At 34.7% G+C, this 17434-nt stretch overlaps 1 protein-coding gene and 1 non-coding gene across 5 annotated transcripts; both read right to left on the bottom strand.

Annotated features, from left to right (window-relative positions):
• Positions 1 to 846: 846 nt before the first annotated feature.
• TRNAM-CAU (transfer RNA methionine (anticodon CAU)) lies at positions 847 to 931 on the bottom strand. Its single transcript is given in 2 exon segments — positions 847 to 882; positions 894 to 931. It is a non-coding gene; the product is annotated as a tRNA-Met (tRNA).
• A 670-nt stretch (positions 932 to 1601) lies between these two features.
• Positions 1602 to 15626, bottom strand: LOC141664370 (protein FLX-like 3). Of its 4 annotated transcripts, XR_012551997.1 has the most exons (10): positions 15469 to 15626; positions 14132 to 14676; positions 13874 to 14019; positions 12338 to 12417; positions 12067 to 12248; positions 8023 to 8079; positions 3883 to 3930; positions 3696 to 3773; positions 3451 to 3535; positions 1608 to 1996 (listed from the first exon to the last, which is right to left on the bottom strand). XR_012551997.1 is itself a non-coding variant. In XM_074470309.1 (5 exons), the coding sequence occupies exons 2-4, from the start codon at positions 14656 to 14658 to the stop codon at positions 8030 to 8032; spliced, it is 723 nt and encodes a 240-aa protein (XP_074326410.1). In that variant the 5' UTR covers positions 14659 to 14676; positions 15469 to 15626; the 3' UTR covers positions 4096 to 4917; positions 8023 to 8029. The 4 variants fall into 4 exon arrangements, 2 of the variants coding, with proteins under 2 accessions (XP_074326410.1, XP_074326409.1); XR_012551998.1 differs by lacking the exons at positions 12067 to 12248; positions 12338 to 12417 and having other exon boundaries at positions 1602 to 1996; XM_074470309.1 differs by lacking the exons at positions 1608 to 1996; positions 3451 to 3535; positions 3696 to 3773; ... (1 more) ...; positions 12067 to 12248; positions 12338 to 12417 and adding an exon at positions 4096 to 4917.
• Between the last annotated feature and the right edge of the window lie 1808 nt (positions 15627 to 17434).

Here is a 17434-nt window from a genome sequence, read left to right as displayed (position 1 = left end):
GCATGCAAACAAGGTAACCAATCTTTTGGCTAAATATCCTTGTGAGCTTAATAGCTTCGTTATTAATTTGTCTCCCCCATCTTGTTTGTTGGAGACTCTTTTGTCAGATGCTTTGATGATTTAATGGAAATCGCTTTGTTAAAAAAATAGAGTTGTAATCGTTTGGTTAAGACGTGTATGTGATTGGAGTCAAGAATCGGATTAAGATGGTATAAATTTGATATATCATATCTGATATCATGTGTTTGGTTAAGTGTGAACATTTTAAATTTAAAATATTTTAAGTCAATAATTTTAATCAAATTTAATACATTATTTTATTATTATTTTATTATTATTTTAATATATTTTTGGTTCATATTTTTTTTGGTATTAAACAATAACATTTAAATACATAAATAGAAATTAAAAAAGCAGTTATAAAATTGATTTTCATATCGCTCTCTCATATTCACCTCCCCCTCGAATATGAAAAACCCATACCTTGGGAGTTCGAGGAATGGGTATCAATTTTTTTTTCTAAACCAAACACCAATATAGGTTGAAATGATTGAAACTCATACTTGATTCTAGAATTAGAATTTGGCGAACTAAACAATCCCTAACTAGTAACGGAATTAATAAATGAAAGGTTGATGAATAATATGGGAATGTAATAATTGAAAGGTAGCTTGATGAATTGAGCATGATTATTTTATTTTCTAAAAGTAGGATGACAATTATTTTCTAAAAGTAGGATGACGAAAACATAATTGGATCAATAAGTTAAATTATATATTTTTTATTATTTGCTGCTTACACCACTAAAAAGACTCCAACTTTTGAACAAGAATAACAAAAAATAATTGGGGTGAGAGAGGCTCGAACTCTCGACCTCAGGATTTCTCTAATGCTATGAGACCTACGCGCTAACCAACTGCGCCACCACCCCATTTGAAATAGTTTTATATTTTTACAGATAAATATCGATTCTTCGGTATAACTGGTCAGATTAATAAATTATCAACAGTATTTAAATTTTTTTTTAACTTCTCTTAAATTTTATACTCGAACCTTACCAGTATCTTAAAGGAGAGAAAAAGTAAATCATAATTAGTACACAAATTATATATTAGTAAAACACAAGCTAAAATAGATGTATACATATATATTTATACACATATAATCAATTATAGTGCAAGGAAATACCCTGTTTTAGAAAATTCCTCCAAATTTACAAAAACCAAAATGAAATTCGAATTGCTGAAGAAAGGCAAAGTACCGTAGAGTAAATCCAACAATTTCTAATATATGTCTTATAAATATAATAAAAAGATAATGTCATTGTTTAGGATATTATTTCAGTATATAAACTCCTTCATATCTTATATTTTTGCCTAATTATTAACATGATAATATATTTGAATCACAATTAATGTTTTGGTCATTTAGGATATTATTTTAATATATAAAATTCCACATCTCTTAGATTTGTGCCTTATTATTAAAATAATAGTTTATTTAAATTACAATTAGATGGAAAAAGATGCAACGGAATGATGGGTAAATAGAAGGAATATTAATTTTTATTAATACAAGTGAAACATGTAATGCATAATGGTGCCTTACAAATAAGGCATGCCCGTACATGTGCCGGTATTTTTACCAAGGTGCTAAACCCATTGATATTGATATTGCCAGAAACCATAAAAGATTTTGGAAGGCGAGCTGCGAGCATGTATATTTTTTTGGCAACTTTTTCACTTGCAAGTGTGGACATTTTGCACCTGTATTTATTTAACTGGATTCTGCAACAATGTATTTTACTGCTATTATGGTTTTTAAAAAAAATAGCTTTTTTAACTTATGATATTCACCAGCTGCCATTAGTAATAATGAATTTAGTATTTGTAGTGTAATATGGGAAAAAATTAATTACAAAAGCAACCCGGAGCGGAGGACAGCGGCCCCCAACTGAACTGCGAAGATAGATTCATGCTGAAATTTGAAACTGGCCCTGTTAGGTAAATTCTACTAATCAGAATAAAGTTTTGAATAGTAGACACTTTCTTTCAAAAAATGAAAAAAGAATAGTAGTAGACACAACATAATATAAACCTTTATTTTTTTTCAAGACTAACTTTATATAATACATCAATAGACACATACTCTGTTTCAATTTGTTACACTCGTCAGCTGAAGAATCTAAAGTTATAAATAGCAACACTCTGACTTCAGCGTAACACTACACTAAAAGCATTTCAGAATTTTCCGTGTCAATTTCGACTTACCCCCAGATTTCTTAACATACTTTGCTCCCCCTAGATTGGGCTATACATGATAGAAATGGTGTAAAAACGTTATTTTACATTAATAATAAAATGAATGCACAATAATTCATAAAACTTCAAATATTGATGGTGGATTATCAAAGAAACCATTTCCATGTCACATCTCCTATTACACCATCTCCCCTTTCAAGTTTCTACTTGACACAGTTGAAAGCTACCAATTTTGATGACACACTATATTGTCTATATACCGTCTTTCCCAGTCCCCTTTAACTAAAGACATTTCATCATTTATTTATACAAGCTTATAACCCGTAATGCACGGGTATTCTTCAATAATTTTTATTTATGTTTTATACTCCCTCCGTCCCGTTTTTCTTGTCCATCAATCTAAATCCATCTTTTATTCAATCATTAAGGGTCATAATATAAAACTAAAAAAAATAATTATTTTCCATTTATTTACCTCCGATTTACCTTTTATTCAACTTTTATTTACCATATTTATCAAATTGGACAACTATTTCGGGACTAGGGAAAATGGTAATACTGGACAACAAAATCTGGACGGAGGGAGTACTTATTTTTATTATTCTAATAATTTTTTTTATCTTAATCAATATCAATAGAAATATTCATAAAGCTAGTCGTATTAAATAAAAATCCGCTTATGTAATAGTATAACCTAGATATTAGCTAATGAATTTAATCTTTAAAATATGGATTTTCTTTGATTGAGGTTCTATCTGTATCAATGTGCATATATGTAAATTCTGGTTAAGACTCAATATATGTAAAGTGCTTTTATACATGTCTTGAACTATATATATTTTTAATTTGGTCAGGACTTCAAATTTGCACTGTATTTTAAATATGGGCTTAATATGGCCCAGAGTATGTACTTCCGCCTACTTACGAATTTTTCCCAAGTTCGGTTAGAATAATATGATACATATTGTTTTGCCTTTCTTCTTTTTCAGATTAGACTATAGATTCTGGTTGTGTGCTTAAAATTAACGAAAAGAATGTTCAGTTACGAAAACTAAAGCTACGATATATGGAACTAACTTTAACTCAAAACCTGTCTTCAACAAACATTACGCTTTTACAATTCAAAGCAACATGCCACCCTATGTGACCACAAGCCAAGAACGTATCAGATTTTGGGATGAAAACTTACAGATTTTGGGCGCTCATTAGCCTGACTGGGCAATTAAAACCTTCCTTGGAGAAAGTGTTTTACCTCAGAAAAATTATCTGCATACCTGCACACCAAATATCATATGATACAATTTAATCAAATAATATTTCTTGGTATGATTTCCTATGGAAAGCCTAGTCAGTAAACTAAAAGTTTTTAACTCCTCATATAAAAGAAAAATGTCCAATCGATAACTAAACTACAAGTGTCTGGTCCAAACTGACCCGGGGAACTTGCTTGATAATGCATCAAGGGCCTAAAGAATGGATTGCTCGCACTCCATCTTGATGCTCAGCATCAGTCTACATTTCAGTTTTCAATAATTCAATCACCATGTAATCTTTGTGCAAAGCCAAGAAAACTGTGGGATGATACGGAGAAAGCCCTCTAGGACACAATATATTTCCTTACATTGCAGATTTGCATGATGATCTTTCAATCCCCACTCCGCGGTTGGTACTGGTAAGAGAAAACAATTCATCCCAGCTTCAATGGTACTTTCAACATCATGAAGTTAGATCTAACCGGAAATTATACAGGTCTGTGATTCTCACACAGAAATATGTTTGGAATCAGTCTTAGTATACTTCAACTAATAGTAGTAATACTATTTGTAATGCAGTACAGCAGTAGTAGTAAAGCGGTATGACAGTAGAGTCATTAAGGGCATTTTAGTCTTTTGCTTAATTGCTATACTGGTATGATATCTATAAATACCTGATGTAAACTCTCGTTTTCATTATGAATGAATATATGGAAATGGCTTTAGCCACCAATCTCTTTCTCTCTCTATGAGTGATTCTTAATTTCTCTCTCTAGGATTTCTAAACCCACTCTATCTCTCATCTCTCTCTAAAACTCTATCATCTCTCTCAAGTTTCTCTCTGATCTCTACCTAATCTCTCTGATTCTATCTCTACCCTCTCTGTTTCTATCTCTATTCTGCTCTATATCTCTGTTTCTGAGCTTACTTTAGCTGTTATTCTACCTAAATAAACAGAAAACACCAAAAATAGACACAAAATTGCCCAGGAACTAATACGTTCGACAGTTCCTGACAAAATACCACACGCAATTTTGAAATAGAAAGCAGATAATTTAGCTGTGAGAACGATGCTTTTCCACAAGACACAATATTTTCTAACATCAAGAACACGGGAGTAATATAAACACATGAAGGTACAGTTTTATCCACTTAAAATACACTGAGGCGGTGTACAAATCCATATTCTGACATCTCAATCCTCAAGTACAGAAATTTTAAAAGGGCTCTGTGGTAAACAATACGACAAGTAGGGATGCTCCTTATTTCCAAACACTTAACACTAGATATTACTTTAAGTACTTCTATGAAATAAAAAAATTCAGCTTCTCCTTCATTAGGCAGGCCATGAGTCCATGAAAGCTGCTGAACGATCTTCACCAGTTGTAAGACCATGAAAGAACCTGCACAATGTCCACAGTTGTATTTCCAGAAAGGCTAGTTGGGGCGTGATGACAAGTATTAAGAAACTGAAAAGGTGGACAAAGTCTTGTCACCCCATTTTGCAAGTCCAGTAAGCTTCACAACAGAACTTTCTCGACATCCAAATTTATAAACTACACAATATGAAATGGTTTGGGAAGTCCAAAATTTTCAATCGATTGATCATGTCTCGGCAAAGACAAAATTTTCAATTTGAGAGAATCATTCATGAAACTTGTTCAGCATTTCTGAACGGGGAGAAGAGAGGCAATGAGAGTTCATTTTGTAACATGGAGTGGAATGCTAAAACACACATGAGGTTCATGATTTATCTTCATTTGGTAGTCATGACAGGTATAGCAAACAAATTTCATATATTAACAGTAACTGGGATGCTAAAACACATATGAGGTTCACTATTTATCTTCATTCCAAAGTCATGACAGGTATATAGCAAACAAATTTCACATAATTATCAGTTACTCATATAATTGAAATCTCCAATTACCCTCAATACGCTTTTAAAGCAAAAAAATGGATCTTTTGAAAACTTTACATGACAGGAATAGCAATTAAATTTCATGTTAATAGTTTCTCATCTAATTTAACTCTCCAGTTACCCGCAATAGGCTTTTTAAAGATCAAAACAAAGAAAATATATCCTTTAAAAAAAATCATGGCAGCTTCTACCTTTTTTTATATGTTATCATTCTAGTTCATGACCATTAAGTTTATGACAGTGCTAATTATCATGTTTTGCCATAGTGGATGACATACATAAGTTGACAGATTCTGCAGATACAAGCGCATAATCTATTGATGGGCAGCAGGACTCTGAAATTGCAACGAGATGTTACCAGATGGACAATAAGAGGGAAAACTTGGCCGACCAATAGATACACAGATACTGTGAGTCTGTGATTGAATGAGGTATGAGCATTCTGCACAAGAAGGGGAGAATACCTCTACTGGTTTGTGTTTAGGATGCCTGTAAAAGTTCAACTCAACTGGGAACTAGAAGGGAATTTGGTCTGAGAAGAAGTACTTAAACTGGAAGGTGATCATTAGCATACTTTATATATAGTTACAAGTCCAGGCCCCAGTTGACAACAGTGGCTACTCTTTATACAAAAGCGCCGGTTAGAGGAAGGATATCCAAAAGATAATGGCAGCAGAATTTGTGCTTTAATCAACATTTGTCAATAATGTGTTGCTAATCCATCAGTCTATTTAAGCCACAAAGGGGATTGCTGCTAAGTACATAGGTATGTTTTAATCCACATAGGTGGTTGCTGCTAAATCCATCAGCCTATTTTAGACCACATGGGCAATTTTTTTTTTCCTAAATGCATCAGCTTATATTTTAGGCCACACGGGCAGTTGATTCAGCAGGTTAAAAGTGAACCAAATGACTTATTCTTAGCTAGGTGAGTAAATAGAGGTAGCTGCGTAGACAGATGAAAATGGGGAAGATCCACGAAGCATGTCTATTTTTACATATTAGCATTAGAACAACTGTAAGGACCACTTGTTTACAAAAGAATGTTAAGATAAGTGATGTTGGTTTGAAGGACATCAAGGAGCTTTTTCTAACCAAGTAGGTAAGCAGATTGGGGTCAAAAAATCAATTTAAACAAGACTAGGAGTGAGATGGCTAGTGGTATCGATCATTATAACATACCCTTTAGGTGTGTTGAAAGGTGGTGTCCCACCTGGTAAAGACACATCTCATATCATAGTATAATTAAGTCGTATAGATGCTATTAGAATCACATGTTACCCTGCAAAAAGTTAAAGAAAAACAACCTTGAGGGAAAACTTCAATAATATGGGATTGTCTATAGGGACGCCATGAATGTTGTTTAAGAGGAACGGAGTGTAATATACCAGGATGTGTACTAAATATGGAATAAAAAGAAGGAAGGCAGTAAATTAAATCACCAGCATTTCTTAGTCAAAGGAGACAAAGGACATTTTTGTCATGAAGTGCATCAAGGACGAGGATCAAAAGTCCCGTCTACAAAAAAAGAGATGCAGGAGAACAGTTTGGGGTAGTTTGGTCATGTCAGGTGGAGAGCTACTAGTGCATTTTGCATTTTAGCGAGCGGAAACTTTGAAATTAGGAATACTCAAAAAATGGGAGATCAACGAATACATGGTCGGAGGATATTCGCATATACAAAGCAAAGAGAGTAACTAAGGACCTGCTGACAGAGGTAAACTAACAGAGGAGGTTTTATTTGACCAGTCTTACACAAACTATGTGTACTTCATGTTAGTCCACCGCAATTTCTTGATTTTTTGCGACAAAAGATAGGTCATTGAGGTAGTTGGTTCCGGGGAAAAAAAGAAGCCAAGACCAAATTCTGCATAGTTTCTGTTTCACACTTGTCACATACTTCAATAACTTTATAAGAGGCCAAAAAATGCTGGCAACTAATTTGACAACATTTCACGCATCTCCGTTATATAGTTAAGAACATAACATGTACATCTACACATGCAACAACAAAATAATGGGACCAGTATCATGACTAATTTCTCTCCCCTGTATAACGTACCAAAAACTGTTTAGACGGGATTGTTGAACCTTTTCTACACGTTGCGGAGAATTAATGTTTGGGAGTTGGTTCATTTAAGAAAGGCAAGACTAGATATAATGTAATCCATACATGACTAAATCTTTGCAAATTCAACTTAAAAAGTAACAGACTTCTATATCAAAGAAAATCAGGACTGAATATAATTCCTCAACTTTAGTGATGTCATAGACAAGTTTTATCATCTAGAAACTAAAAGTCTACTAAAAACGGTGGAGCAGAAATCCCCCTAAACTCGACACTTGTCAATTTTGCAACCAAGAGGCCAAGATTTAACAGATATAAAGACTTTTCTATATTTATTTTCTTTAATAATGAGATATAGTAATCCGGCAAGTGATTATTTCATAAATACTAAAAAATGTTTAATCATACAAAGTGAAGCTCACCAAGTACTATATTCTGTAGGTTTCTTTTATTAAAATAAAAGGCCTCACGAAAAGTTTCCCATGTATAATTGTTTATGCAAGATATAAAAAGTAATACCTGAGTTTCACATGTTGCCTTTCAACATATAAAGTACAGCAGCTGAAATCTTTTTATCTGCATATCATCAAGAAAAAAAAATATCAGTAGGAATAGAAATTAATTCTTAAAAACAGCACTTTACACAGACAATTTTATGTAGATATTTAATATAAGTAGGTTGATGGAACTACTCGGGTTGTGTTAAACGTAATGGTAACAGTTTTTTACCATTATTATGGGGACAATTGCGAAGTTAATTACATTATACAATTAGGCAAAGAGTCCCCCTCCCATTACTTCCATTTCCAGATGGAGTTGATGGATATCCGATTCAACAAATAATCATATCCTATGATACATTAACATTTTCAAACAAAATGCTTTCTGTACTCCTCATGCTAAGGAAGTGTGCATTTAATAAGCAAATCTAAAAGTCTTCTCAGAAGCCTACTCCTTTTTCCTGCCAACTTTCCTTGGGAATAATTAATTTGACCAAAATCGGGTAAACGTGGGAAAAAAGGGCTCCTATTTTGTTAGGTTTTCGTGCTACTATACAAGCACTTGCTAATTCTTCACACCCTGCACAAAGAACAAGGCATGTACAATCCTGTTAACACACATACTCCCAGATGTAGAATACTGGTAACAATCTTCCTATGGTTTGCAACATTCAAGTAAGATTCTCCCTCATCATTAGACTGTTACTTGCTATCATCTCATCATCTTTGATTCTTCTCTTGCAAACTAAATTTTCCATCACTTTATTTGACTGTTACTTGCTATCATTGCATCATCTTTGGTGCTCAAATTGACTTCTATGACCCATTGTCTGCAAGTTGATATCACCAGGATTCTTATTTGTCACCTAAAAACTAGAAGAGACCACTTTGGAGAAGCTGCGTGTCTGCCGCATATAAAAGCTTAAAATTTTCTTTCAATTATTTTACGCATAGACATTAGTCGTAGCATGATGCTAAATAGTAACAACTCAGCATCCCAAAAGAATTCAAAGCTAATTTTTACTTAGCAATTCTGCAAATTGTACATCATCAGCTACAAAGGTAATTTCGTTTATAGATAACTGGTTGAGGAAAGCGCATGTCCGGTTCAAACTTCAAAACTTCAGTACATGTCAACACATCACCTAAAGTAATTTATGTTTGCGAAAACTACCTTTTCCAGGCTCCATTGATATTATCCCTTAATTCCTAAAAGTATTCAACGTGGTAAAATACTGATACCACATTTCTCTCACTCAAATATGCCTCTTAGTATATCTCACTAACAATGACAGTTCAAAATTCCAGAGGACAATGTTCCAGAAAATCAAATATCCTAGAGCAGTTATTTTGACTTTGCCTTGCAAACTGCACCCTCATAGCAGAATAGATAGCACAAGAATTTCGAGAAAAGAGAAAGAAGGGGGCCCATTGCTAAAGAGGGGGGGGGCAGCTATAAAATTGAACCCTATTATTATAGTAGAAGCTCTAGATACACCTTCGTATACATAGAGCACACTGTCACGCCCCGCCAAGGCCGTGGCAACACGCCAACGACAAAATCTAAGTTTTCTAAAGAATTGATCGACATTGGTAGTTGATAGAAGCATCTTTCAGACAGAACACATCAGTGGCTCACTTTGGTTTTAGATAGAACCCATCAGTGGCTCACTTTGGCTTTATTCTTGACGTAGCGTTAACGTAAGAAACACAAAGAGTGAACTTGAACTTAAGATTGACAGGAGATTATGTTTTAGTGTTTTCCTTGTAGATCTTTCTTTTTCCCTATTCCTGTACATGGTCTTGTCTATCTTGACATTTACCTCTAATGGTCAAACCTCGATCAAATTCTATATGCATCATTCTAATCCTTCTACTCTATTTTTTAATAATAAGTTCCTATTGTTCTTAATTATTCTATCATCATCTGTACAAGGGTAGTCTACTAGAGTAGTGTAAAATGTGTTGCCTGATAATGATCACCCATCGCATTCCCCACTTCAAAACTACTATAATCCTCATTCGATTGCAATAGCTAGTCTAAAGTTAGTTGGCCCACATTTTAAGTCAATTCACTTTAAGCTAAACCAAGTTGGTAGCTCAACACACAGAAAGAGATCAAGAACGGATCTAAATAAAAAACAACAGAGACAACAAGAGACCAAATATGAATCTAATTCAGAATGAAAAGACAAAAAGGTATCACATTTATATCATAAACCAATAAATTAGAAGTTATTGAATCCATAAAACAAAGACAATAAACTTGCCTATGATCTTCAGACCAGAAGTCATGTCAGCCCCACTTCAAGAGGTATGTCCTCCCTCCTACCCTCCAACACTCCAAGCTGATAGTGTTCCATAAAAAGGCGATATGTGCAGCATGAGGACAGCCAGAAGAAGCAAATATGGCAACAAGGTGCTGGACACTTGACTACATAACTATTATAATAAATGGCAAAGAGAAAGGTACATGATAAAAAGAGACATATGGATACTCAATTTAGTTGGTTGTTAACAAATTACAGCCATTTCTTGTAGCTAAATAGTTGCCAGCCTTGAATTCATAATGTTCAATATGGGATGGCACCATTATGGTCCTTTCACTGCTTATAACTCAAACTACCATAACGCAACTCTTCAAGAACTTATATAACCATCTGTGGCAAAGGCAACTCAAAAGCAAAGTAAATGCCTGTCATCAAGTAGAACAGAGAGAGACCAAACATTACAGAGCAACTTTCCACAAGCAATACAATTGTAAATCCCACTTCCTACATACAAGTGGTACTCGCACCACCTAAACTTCTATTCCAGCTAAAAAGGTATTCCTGTTGACATGCATCCATGTAATCTACTTGTATACTTATAATGATCTTTAACAAAATCCGTCTACTACTACACACGCCAGTACGCTATGTCCTTCCTATTAATGACTGGATTTACAACTAAAAGTCTTAGACAGAGCAGGAATCATATCAATAGACTAGGCGCAAGTGTCACGATACGATTTCATTCTACTCATATAAAGCTTCCAAGACTCCTACCCTTCAACTGTTGCTTCATACCAATTGCAGCTTTTACCATTTCACAGCGTACAAGGAAAGCCAATAACAGCTAATTTGAATCTGAATAGGCTCGCTTGAATAGGCTCGCTTAAATTGGTAGGCTCGCTTGAATAGGCTCGCTTAAATTGGTTCACTACGCAGGGAATGCGAAATGCCAATATATACCTATAAATCCAGTACCAGCACTAACATTTTCATCCAACATGGCATTATTTTCTACCAAGGCCCAAAAAAATGTAGAACTAGTAGAACACGAATATTTGATTCACAGCCTACCAGAACCTTGGACAACTGGAAACTTGATGGCTTGAAACTCGGCATACTACTTATTTGGCTATGCAACTAAAACATCAGACCATGAATAAAAGCAAAAAGCTTATTCGCAGAGTACCGAGCACTTCAACCTCCAACATTTTAAATCTAATTACGCTAAGATATGTATTTGAGATACTGTGCACTATCCATACTAACGCAAGCGCAAGCACTTCTATCAAAAATCAGTATAAACTCCATCTTGCTCTGTGCATCAGCATCAGTTTGGTAACATTCAATATTCTTCCAGGAAGCATGGCTGCTTCTTTAGCTCACTAATAACGCCATGTAACGACTCAATCAACAAATTAGGTGAGGAGGATTTTTCCGCGTGTAGTAACAGGAAGATTTTTCTCAGCAAATCTTACGAGCTTAAATGTGAGGAGCTCATTAAAGAATCTAAATAGCTTCCGCAAAAGGTTCTACCGAAAAGGTTTCAACTAATTGCCCGGACAAAAAAGTTAACCAGAGAAGGATGTAAATCAGAAATTGACAATAGTAAGTTAATACATAGCACAATTGAAAAGCAAAATATTCATTTCATATTATACACATAGGTCTTAGAGGAAGTTATGAAATATACTTAACTCTACTACCAACCCTGATAGATATATAGGCTAATTAAAACAGTAAAGTGAACACAAGTACTGCCGATAAAAGACAGAAACCTAAAGAAACCATACACTTTAACATCCATTTTACACTGAACCCGAACAAACAAGTGAGCCAGATGCTCCATTTCTGATATAAAAACATAGTTCCAGCTCTCTCAGCGACGAGTCATGCGAGGCTTCTCCAGTGCTCCCCAAGCACCTGGACCCGATCCTGAACCCGAACCATATAGAAGACCCTTATCAGCAGCACCCTATTGCGCCATAAATATATAATTTGGTTATTCATGCTGGATAAGAAATGTTGGAACAAAATATTAGCAATGTACTACAACATCTGTACCATGTGACCCCGGTATCCGTCACCAAATGATGCATGGTACCCTCCTTCAGAAGTGTTGAGATTCATTCCATAGTTTCCACCTATAGCATATATAACATAGTATCACAACATGACTAATGAATACATCATAATCCTAACTCCTAAAAGTCTAATAGCTGTTTCTTTGTGCCTCACTCCACATTCACCATCATAACACACTTATCTAAGCATATATATTCATTGGTTCTTAGTAAGACAGAATCAAACACATAACAATGAGCTGGAAGGTTTCTTCAAGATAATAGAATTCAACAGATATGGAAGTCCACATTCATCCCTTAATCCCTATGCATATGCAGCAACCAGAAGAAGCCCGGTGCCCCTTGTAATTGTAAATCTCTTCATGGAGAACCAATTTCATGGATTAAAGCAGAAACAGCCACACACCGCATTTGATGTAAACGCACGAATTCAAAGGTCATGCAGATTCCAGGGAACCACAAGGATGGGGGTTGAGGCAGGTGGAGTAGGGTTGAAACTTTAGAAATGATAATTTGATATTGTTCAAAAAGGTTTCCGATTGAAAAGATCCGCGAATTCCAGATTAAACAGCAGTCCTAGAGTCGCTAACTAAAAATATCATTTAATTTCACACATTCAAGTTTTTTCCTTCGACTCCCTAAAGAATTTCTCCTTGCAATTTCTTTCCACAAAAAAACAATTTTAGATCAAAGAACTAGCTGTTATAGTAATTAAATTTTAATCCAGCTTCTACACAGGAGACCCATTAAAACTAGGTTCATATAGTAACAAAATATCTTCAAGTATATCATGCTTAGCCATCGGCTTATGCAAAATAGTAATTGTCCTTGCAAGCAAACATGGTACAAAAAATCTTTAATTAACAAAAAAATGGTTGGTAAATCTTTTTCCTTTTTAAAGGAAATATATCCTATGAACTCATAATCAATATATTGCATCCAAGTTGCATGTCTAATCAAAAAAAGACCCCAACAGTTGGGACTTAAAAGCTTATGAGGGGAAAAAAGAAATGATTCTATGTAAGTGTGAGTGTGAGTGCGTGTTTTACTCTACAGTAAAACCTCTTTCAAATAATAATCAAGGAACCGAAAGTTTAGGAACTTAATCTATACTATTACACTATTCGTCCATATATATGGTAGCTGTAATCAACAAAATATTATTGACTAAAGGTTATAATGTACTATTCTAGGGAAACAGTAAGAAACTCCAAAATAAAAACCACTTTGCTTGTAAAACTCAGATGTTCGTATTTCAAGACTTAATAGACTACACTTCAGTTAGACGAATAATTAAAAATCAGATATTTAATTCATCTAAAAAAATTCAATAAGAGTTGGCTTGCATCATGTTTCATGTACATCTACTTGTGAAGAAAACAAGGAATAAGGCACATCAGTTGCATCAGGTCGTTGATCAAATTTAAGTATTGTACTAACTTAGACAACCTTTCTTTTGTCTGTACTGTAAGCAATATTAGCAGAAAAGAAAATGATTGGCATAAGATAACATTACCAGCAGACCATTGTCTCGTATCAGCACTTGCATGTTCAGCACGAAGCTTTTCAACTTCTCGTGCCATGGACACCAGGTTTTTCTCCATTGCTTGTCTCTGCTCCATCAGCTCCATGTTTGCTTTCTTTTCATAATCAAAAGTATTTCTATAACAAACAAAATCAGTATCAGCAGTTAATAAAATATAAGCAAAAGCACAGTTCACTAACAAGCAAGCACGTTCTCAACTATCTAGATTCAAAAAAAAAAAATACTAACCTAGCACGCATAAGCTCCTGGTGCAGTCCATCAACCTCAGCCCTCAAAAGTGGAATCTGCTGATTGTCCGATTGCAACTTCCCAAGTTCTTTTGTAAGGGATTTCACTTGGACAGACAGATCCTGATTAATGGAGTTCAGTTTCTTAACTTCAGAACGGAGATGGACAACCTCCTTTTTCAAAGGCTCGGCAGCACGAAGTTCATCTTCAAGCTTTAAACCTCTCTCAATAAGCTCCCTTGAGTGAAGGTCTTGTTCTGCACGAATATCATTGATGACAAGATTCATGCGATGAAGTTCTTCTTTAGCAGCCCCTAAATCTCGCTGCATTGCTATTCGATCATCAACCAGCCTCCTATTTTCACCAAAAAGCCTCCGGATTTCTAGATGTTGCAATTCAAGTTCTTCTTCCAATAATGCAGGATGAGGTGGCATTGGTTGAGGCAACGGGCCACGAACATGTCCTTCTGGGAGATACATGCGACGGTCTTCATATGCCTCCCGCGGAATACGGTTTCTACCAGCCATTACGAACCAATCTACTCACTGAAAAAAAAGAGTTAATGTTAAAATCTCAGGGGAAAATGTCCATCTATTAGAGATCGGAAAAGGATATTGTTCAACGTAAACAATCATGTATCATTCTTGTGCATTATAATAAGAACACGTGTGTTATTAAAAATATCAACAGAACCTAATTATGGCATTTGTCGCGATCCTATTAAACGTTAAAAGATACCACAGAATAAAAAGAAAGGGAAACAGGTTGGTATCTCGTACAATGTAGTATTACAAATATCTTTCAAGATCACATTTTCAATAGTGCTAAACTTAGTAGCACACTCCATTTCGAAAAGTATGTAATAATACCTTTTCAAGGTATTCAAAAAAACGGTTTGAAAACAACTTTTCAACCAACTTCTAAACCCGATATTACTTTACTAAAAGTCAGAGCATGAAATAACAATTAGAAAAAAACAATAAAAATAACACTTGTCATTAATTTCACCCACACTTAACAACAACAAACATAACAATATAATTATCTTCAATTCTCCCAAAACCTCGCATTTTTAACTAAAATCGATAAAATCAATAATTCATCTCACAGCAAAAACAGTGAACTAACATCATAATCATCTACACCTATTAACCAAATTAAATAAAAAAACTTAAAATTCACCACTATCAATCAAAACAAATTCAATTCCTTGTTGCTACACAACTAATAAATTCAAAACCCTAAGTTGAAAATTGAAGCTATAAACAAGATTGAATAATAATGATACACACACATGCATGTATATAAATTAAAAGTCTATAGATTGTGAATTAAACCTTTCTGAAGAAGCGAAGACGATGAACAAGCTCGCAACTTCTGGTCACGCGGTGTGTGTTGTGTTTTTGTTTCGCCAGCCAATTTCAATACTTGAACTCAATTGTCAATTTGGACCTGCTAAAGTAGATCCGTTCAGATTGGGCTGGGCTTAGCATAACCGTAAGGGCTCGAAATCTGTTTTGGTATTTAGTTTTGTAAGTGTTACTCACAATAAGCTCCGAATTTAGAAAACTAAAATTTAAAAAAAGTATGTTATGTAATTAATAAATGTAAAGAGGATAAGAGAGAACTTAAGATTTCATACATCAAGATAATGTACATGTAAGTTTTTTATACGATTCTAAAACAAGTGAAAAGGCAAAAAAGTTTGTGTCAGTTAATGGGATAAAGATAAAAGGCGAAAGAATATCTCGAAAGTTAAGAGTCATACAATAATGTCATAACACTCCCATTTGGATGACTTTGTACAACAACATGCCTCGTTAAAACCTTACTAGGAAAAATTCGGTGGGAAAAACCCTAGTGAAGAAAAAAGAGTACATGAGTTGTACAAATAAGAGTATACCATATATGTCTCCCCTTAATCCAAATATGACCACAAAATTTAGTAAATATCTCGAAGTCTGCGCATCCCAATCATGTGCACTAACTTCTCGAAAGGGGTGGTAGTAAGCGCCTTTGTAAACAGATCTGCTGGATTCTCACATGAACGAATTTGACAAACATCGATCTCTTTTCTTTATTGAAGTTCATGAGTAAAGAAGAACTTTAGGTCTATATGTTTCGTCATGTCACCTTTAATGTAGCCTTCTTTAATTTGTGTTATACAAGCTTCATTGCCTTCATACAAGATAGTTGGAATGCCCTTCTTTACTACAAGACCTCACGATTCTCGTACATGGTGGAGAAGAGATTTTAGCCATACACATTCCCGACTGGTTTCATGAAGGGCCAAAAGTTCAGCATAATTTGAAGAAGTTGCAGCAAGATTTTATTTTGTAGAGCACCATGATATTGCAGTATCACCATATGTGTATACGTAGCCTATTTGTGATATTCCTTTACGAGGATCAGAAGCATATCGTGTTAATTTTGCATTTGAGTCTTTTGAATAAAACAATCTCATGTTCATAGTTCCTCGAAGATATCTAAAATTTTGTTTCACTCCAGTCCAATATCTTCGAGTTGGAGCAGAACTATGTATTGCCAATAAATTAACAAAAAATGCAATATTGGGACGTGTACAGTTGGCAAGGTACATGAGTGCACCAATGACACTAAGATATGGTACTTCAGGACCAAGAAGTTCTTCTCCTTCTTCTCTAGGGCGAAATGGATCATTTTGCTTTTCAAATGAACGAACAACCATGTGTGTGCTCACTGGATATGCTTTATCCATAATAAACCGTTTAAGGATCCTCTCAATATATGATGATTGGTGAACGAAGATTTTTTTAATAAATGTTCAACTTGAAGCCGTAGGAAAAGTTTTATTTTACCCAAGTCTTTCATCTCAAATTCTTTTTTCAAATATGTAATCGTCTCATTAAGCTTGGCAGGAGTCCCCATGATGTGAATCCTCCTTTTGTCCTTGTGATAAAAAATATGGACATATTGCACTATTAACGTAATGTTCTTTCAAAAGGTACTAACTCAGATGGTATACCACATTCGTCCTGGTTGTTTCAATCTGTACAAAGATTTTCTTAATGAAATTGAGAATAGCTCTCGGGGTTGTGAATTACATGCTTCAGGCATCTTCTACCTCTACACACATACACACACCACTGACATATAAAAGGTCCCAAAACCCTAAATTAGGAGCCTATAAAAGGCCCCAAAAAGGGGGATTTTAGGGGTTATTTCTTCTACCTCTACACACATACACACACCACTGACGTATATTTAATAACTCATATTTTATCCTTCTCCTTCAATAAACCCTTTTCTCATCCTCACGCCGGA

The sequence above is a fragment of the Apium graveolens genome, chromosome 6 (genome assembly GCF_009905375.1).
Source record: "Apium graveolens cultivar Ventura chromosome 6, ASM990537v1, whole genome shotgun sequence".
Taxonomy (NCBI): domain Eukaryota; kingdom Viridiplantae; phylum Streptophyta; class Magnoliopsida; order Apiales; family Apiaceae; genus Apium; species Apium graveolens.
Note: the sequence above shows the minus strand (reverse complement) of the source record. Positions and strands in the feature narration are given on the sequence as shown.

What these genes read in the sequence shown, in the direction of transcription:
- LOC141664370 (XM_074470308.1), bottom strand. Translation starts at nt 14,658, where the DNA reads ATGGCTGGTAGAAACCGTATTCCGCGGGAGGCATATGAAGACCGTCGC. An exon ending in CAGGAGCTTATGCGTGCTAG is followed by an intron (nt 14,020 to 14,131) that starts GTTAGTATTTTT and finishes TGTTTGTTATAG; the next exon opens with AAATACTTTTGATTATGAAA. An exon ending in TACGAGACAATGGTCTGCTG is followed by an intron (nt 12,418 to 13,873) that starts GTAATGTTATCT and finishes TATATGCTATAG; the next exon opens with GTGGAAACTATGGAATGAAT.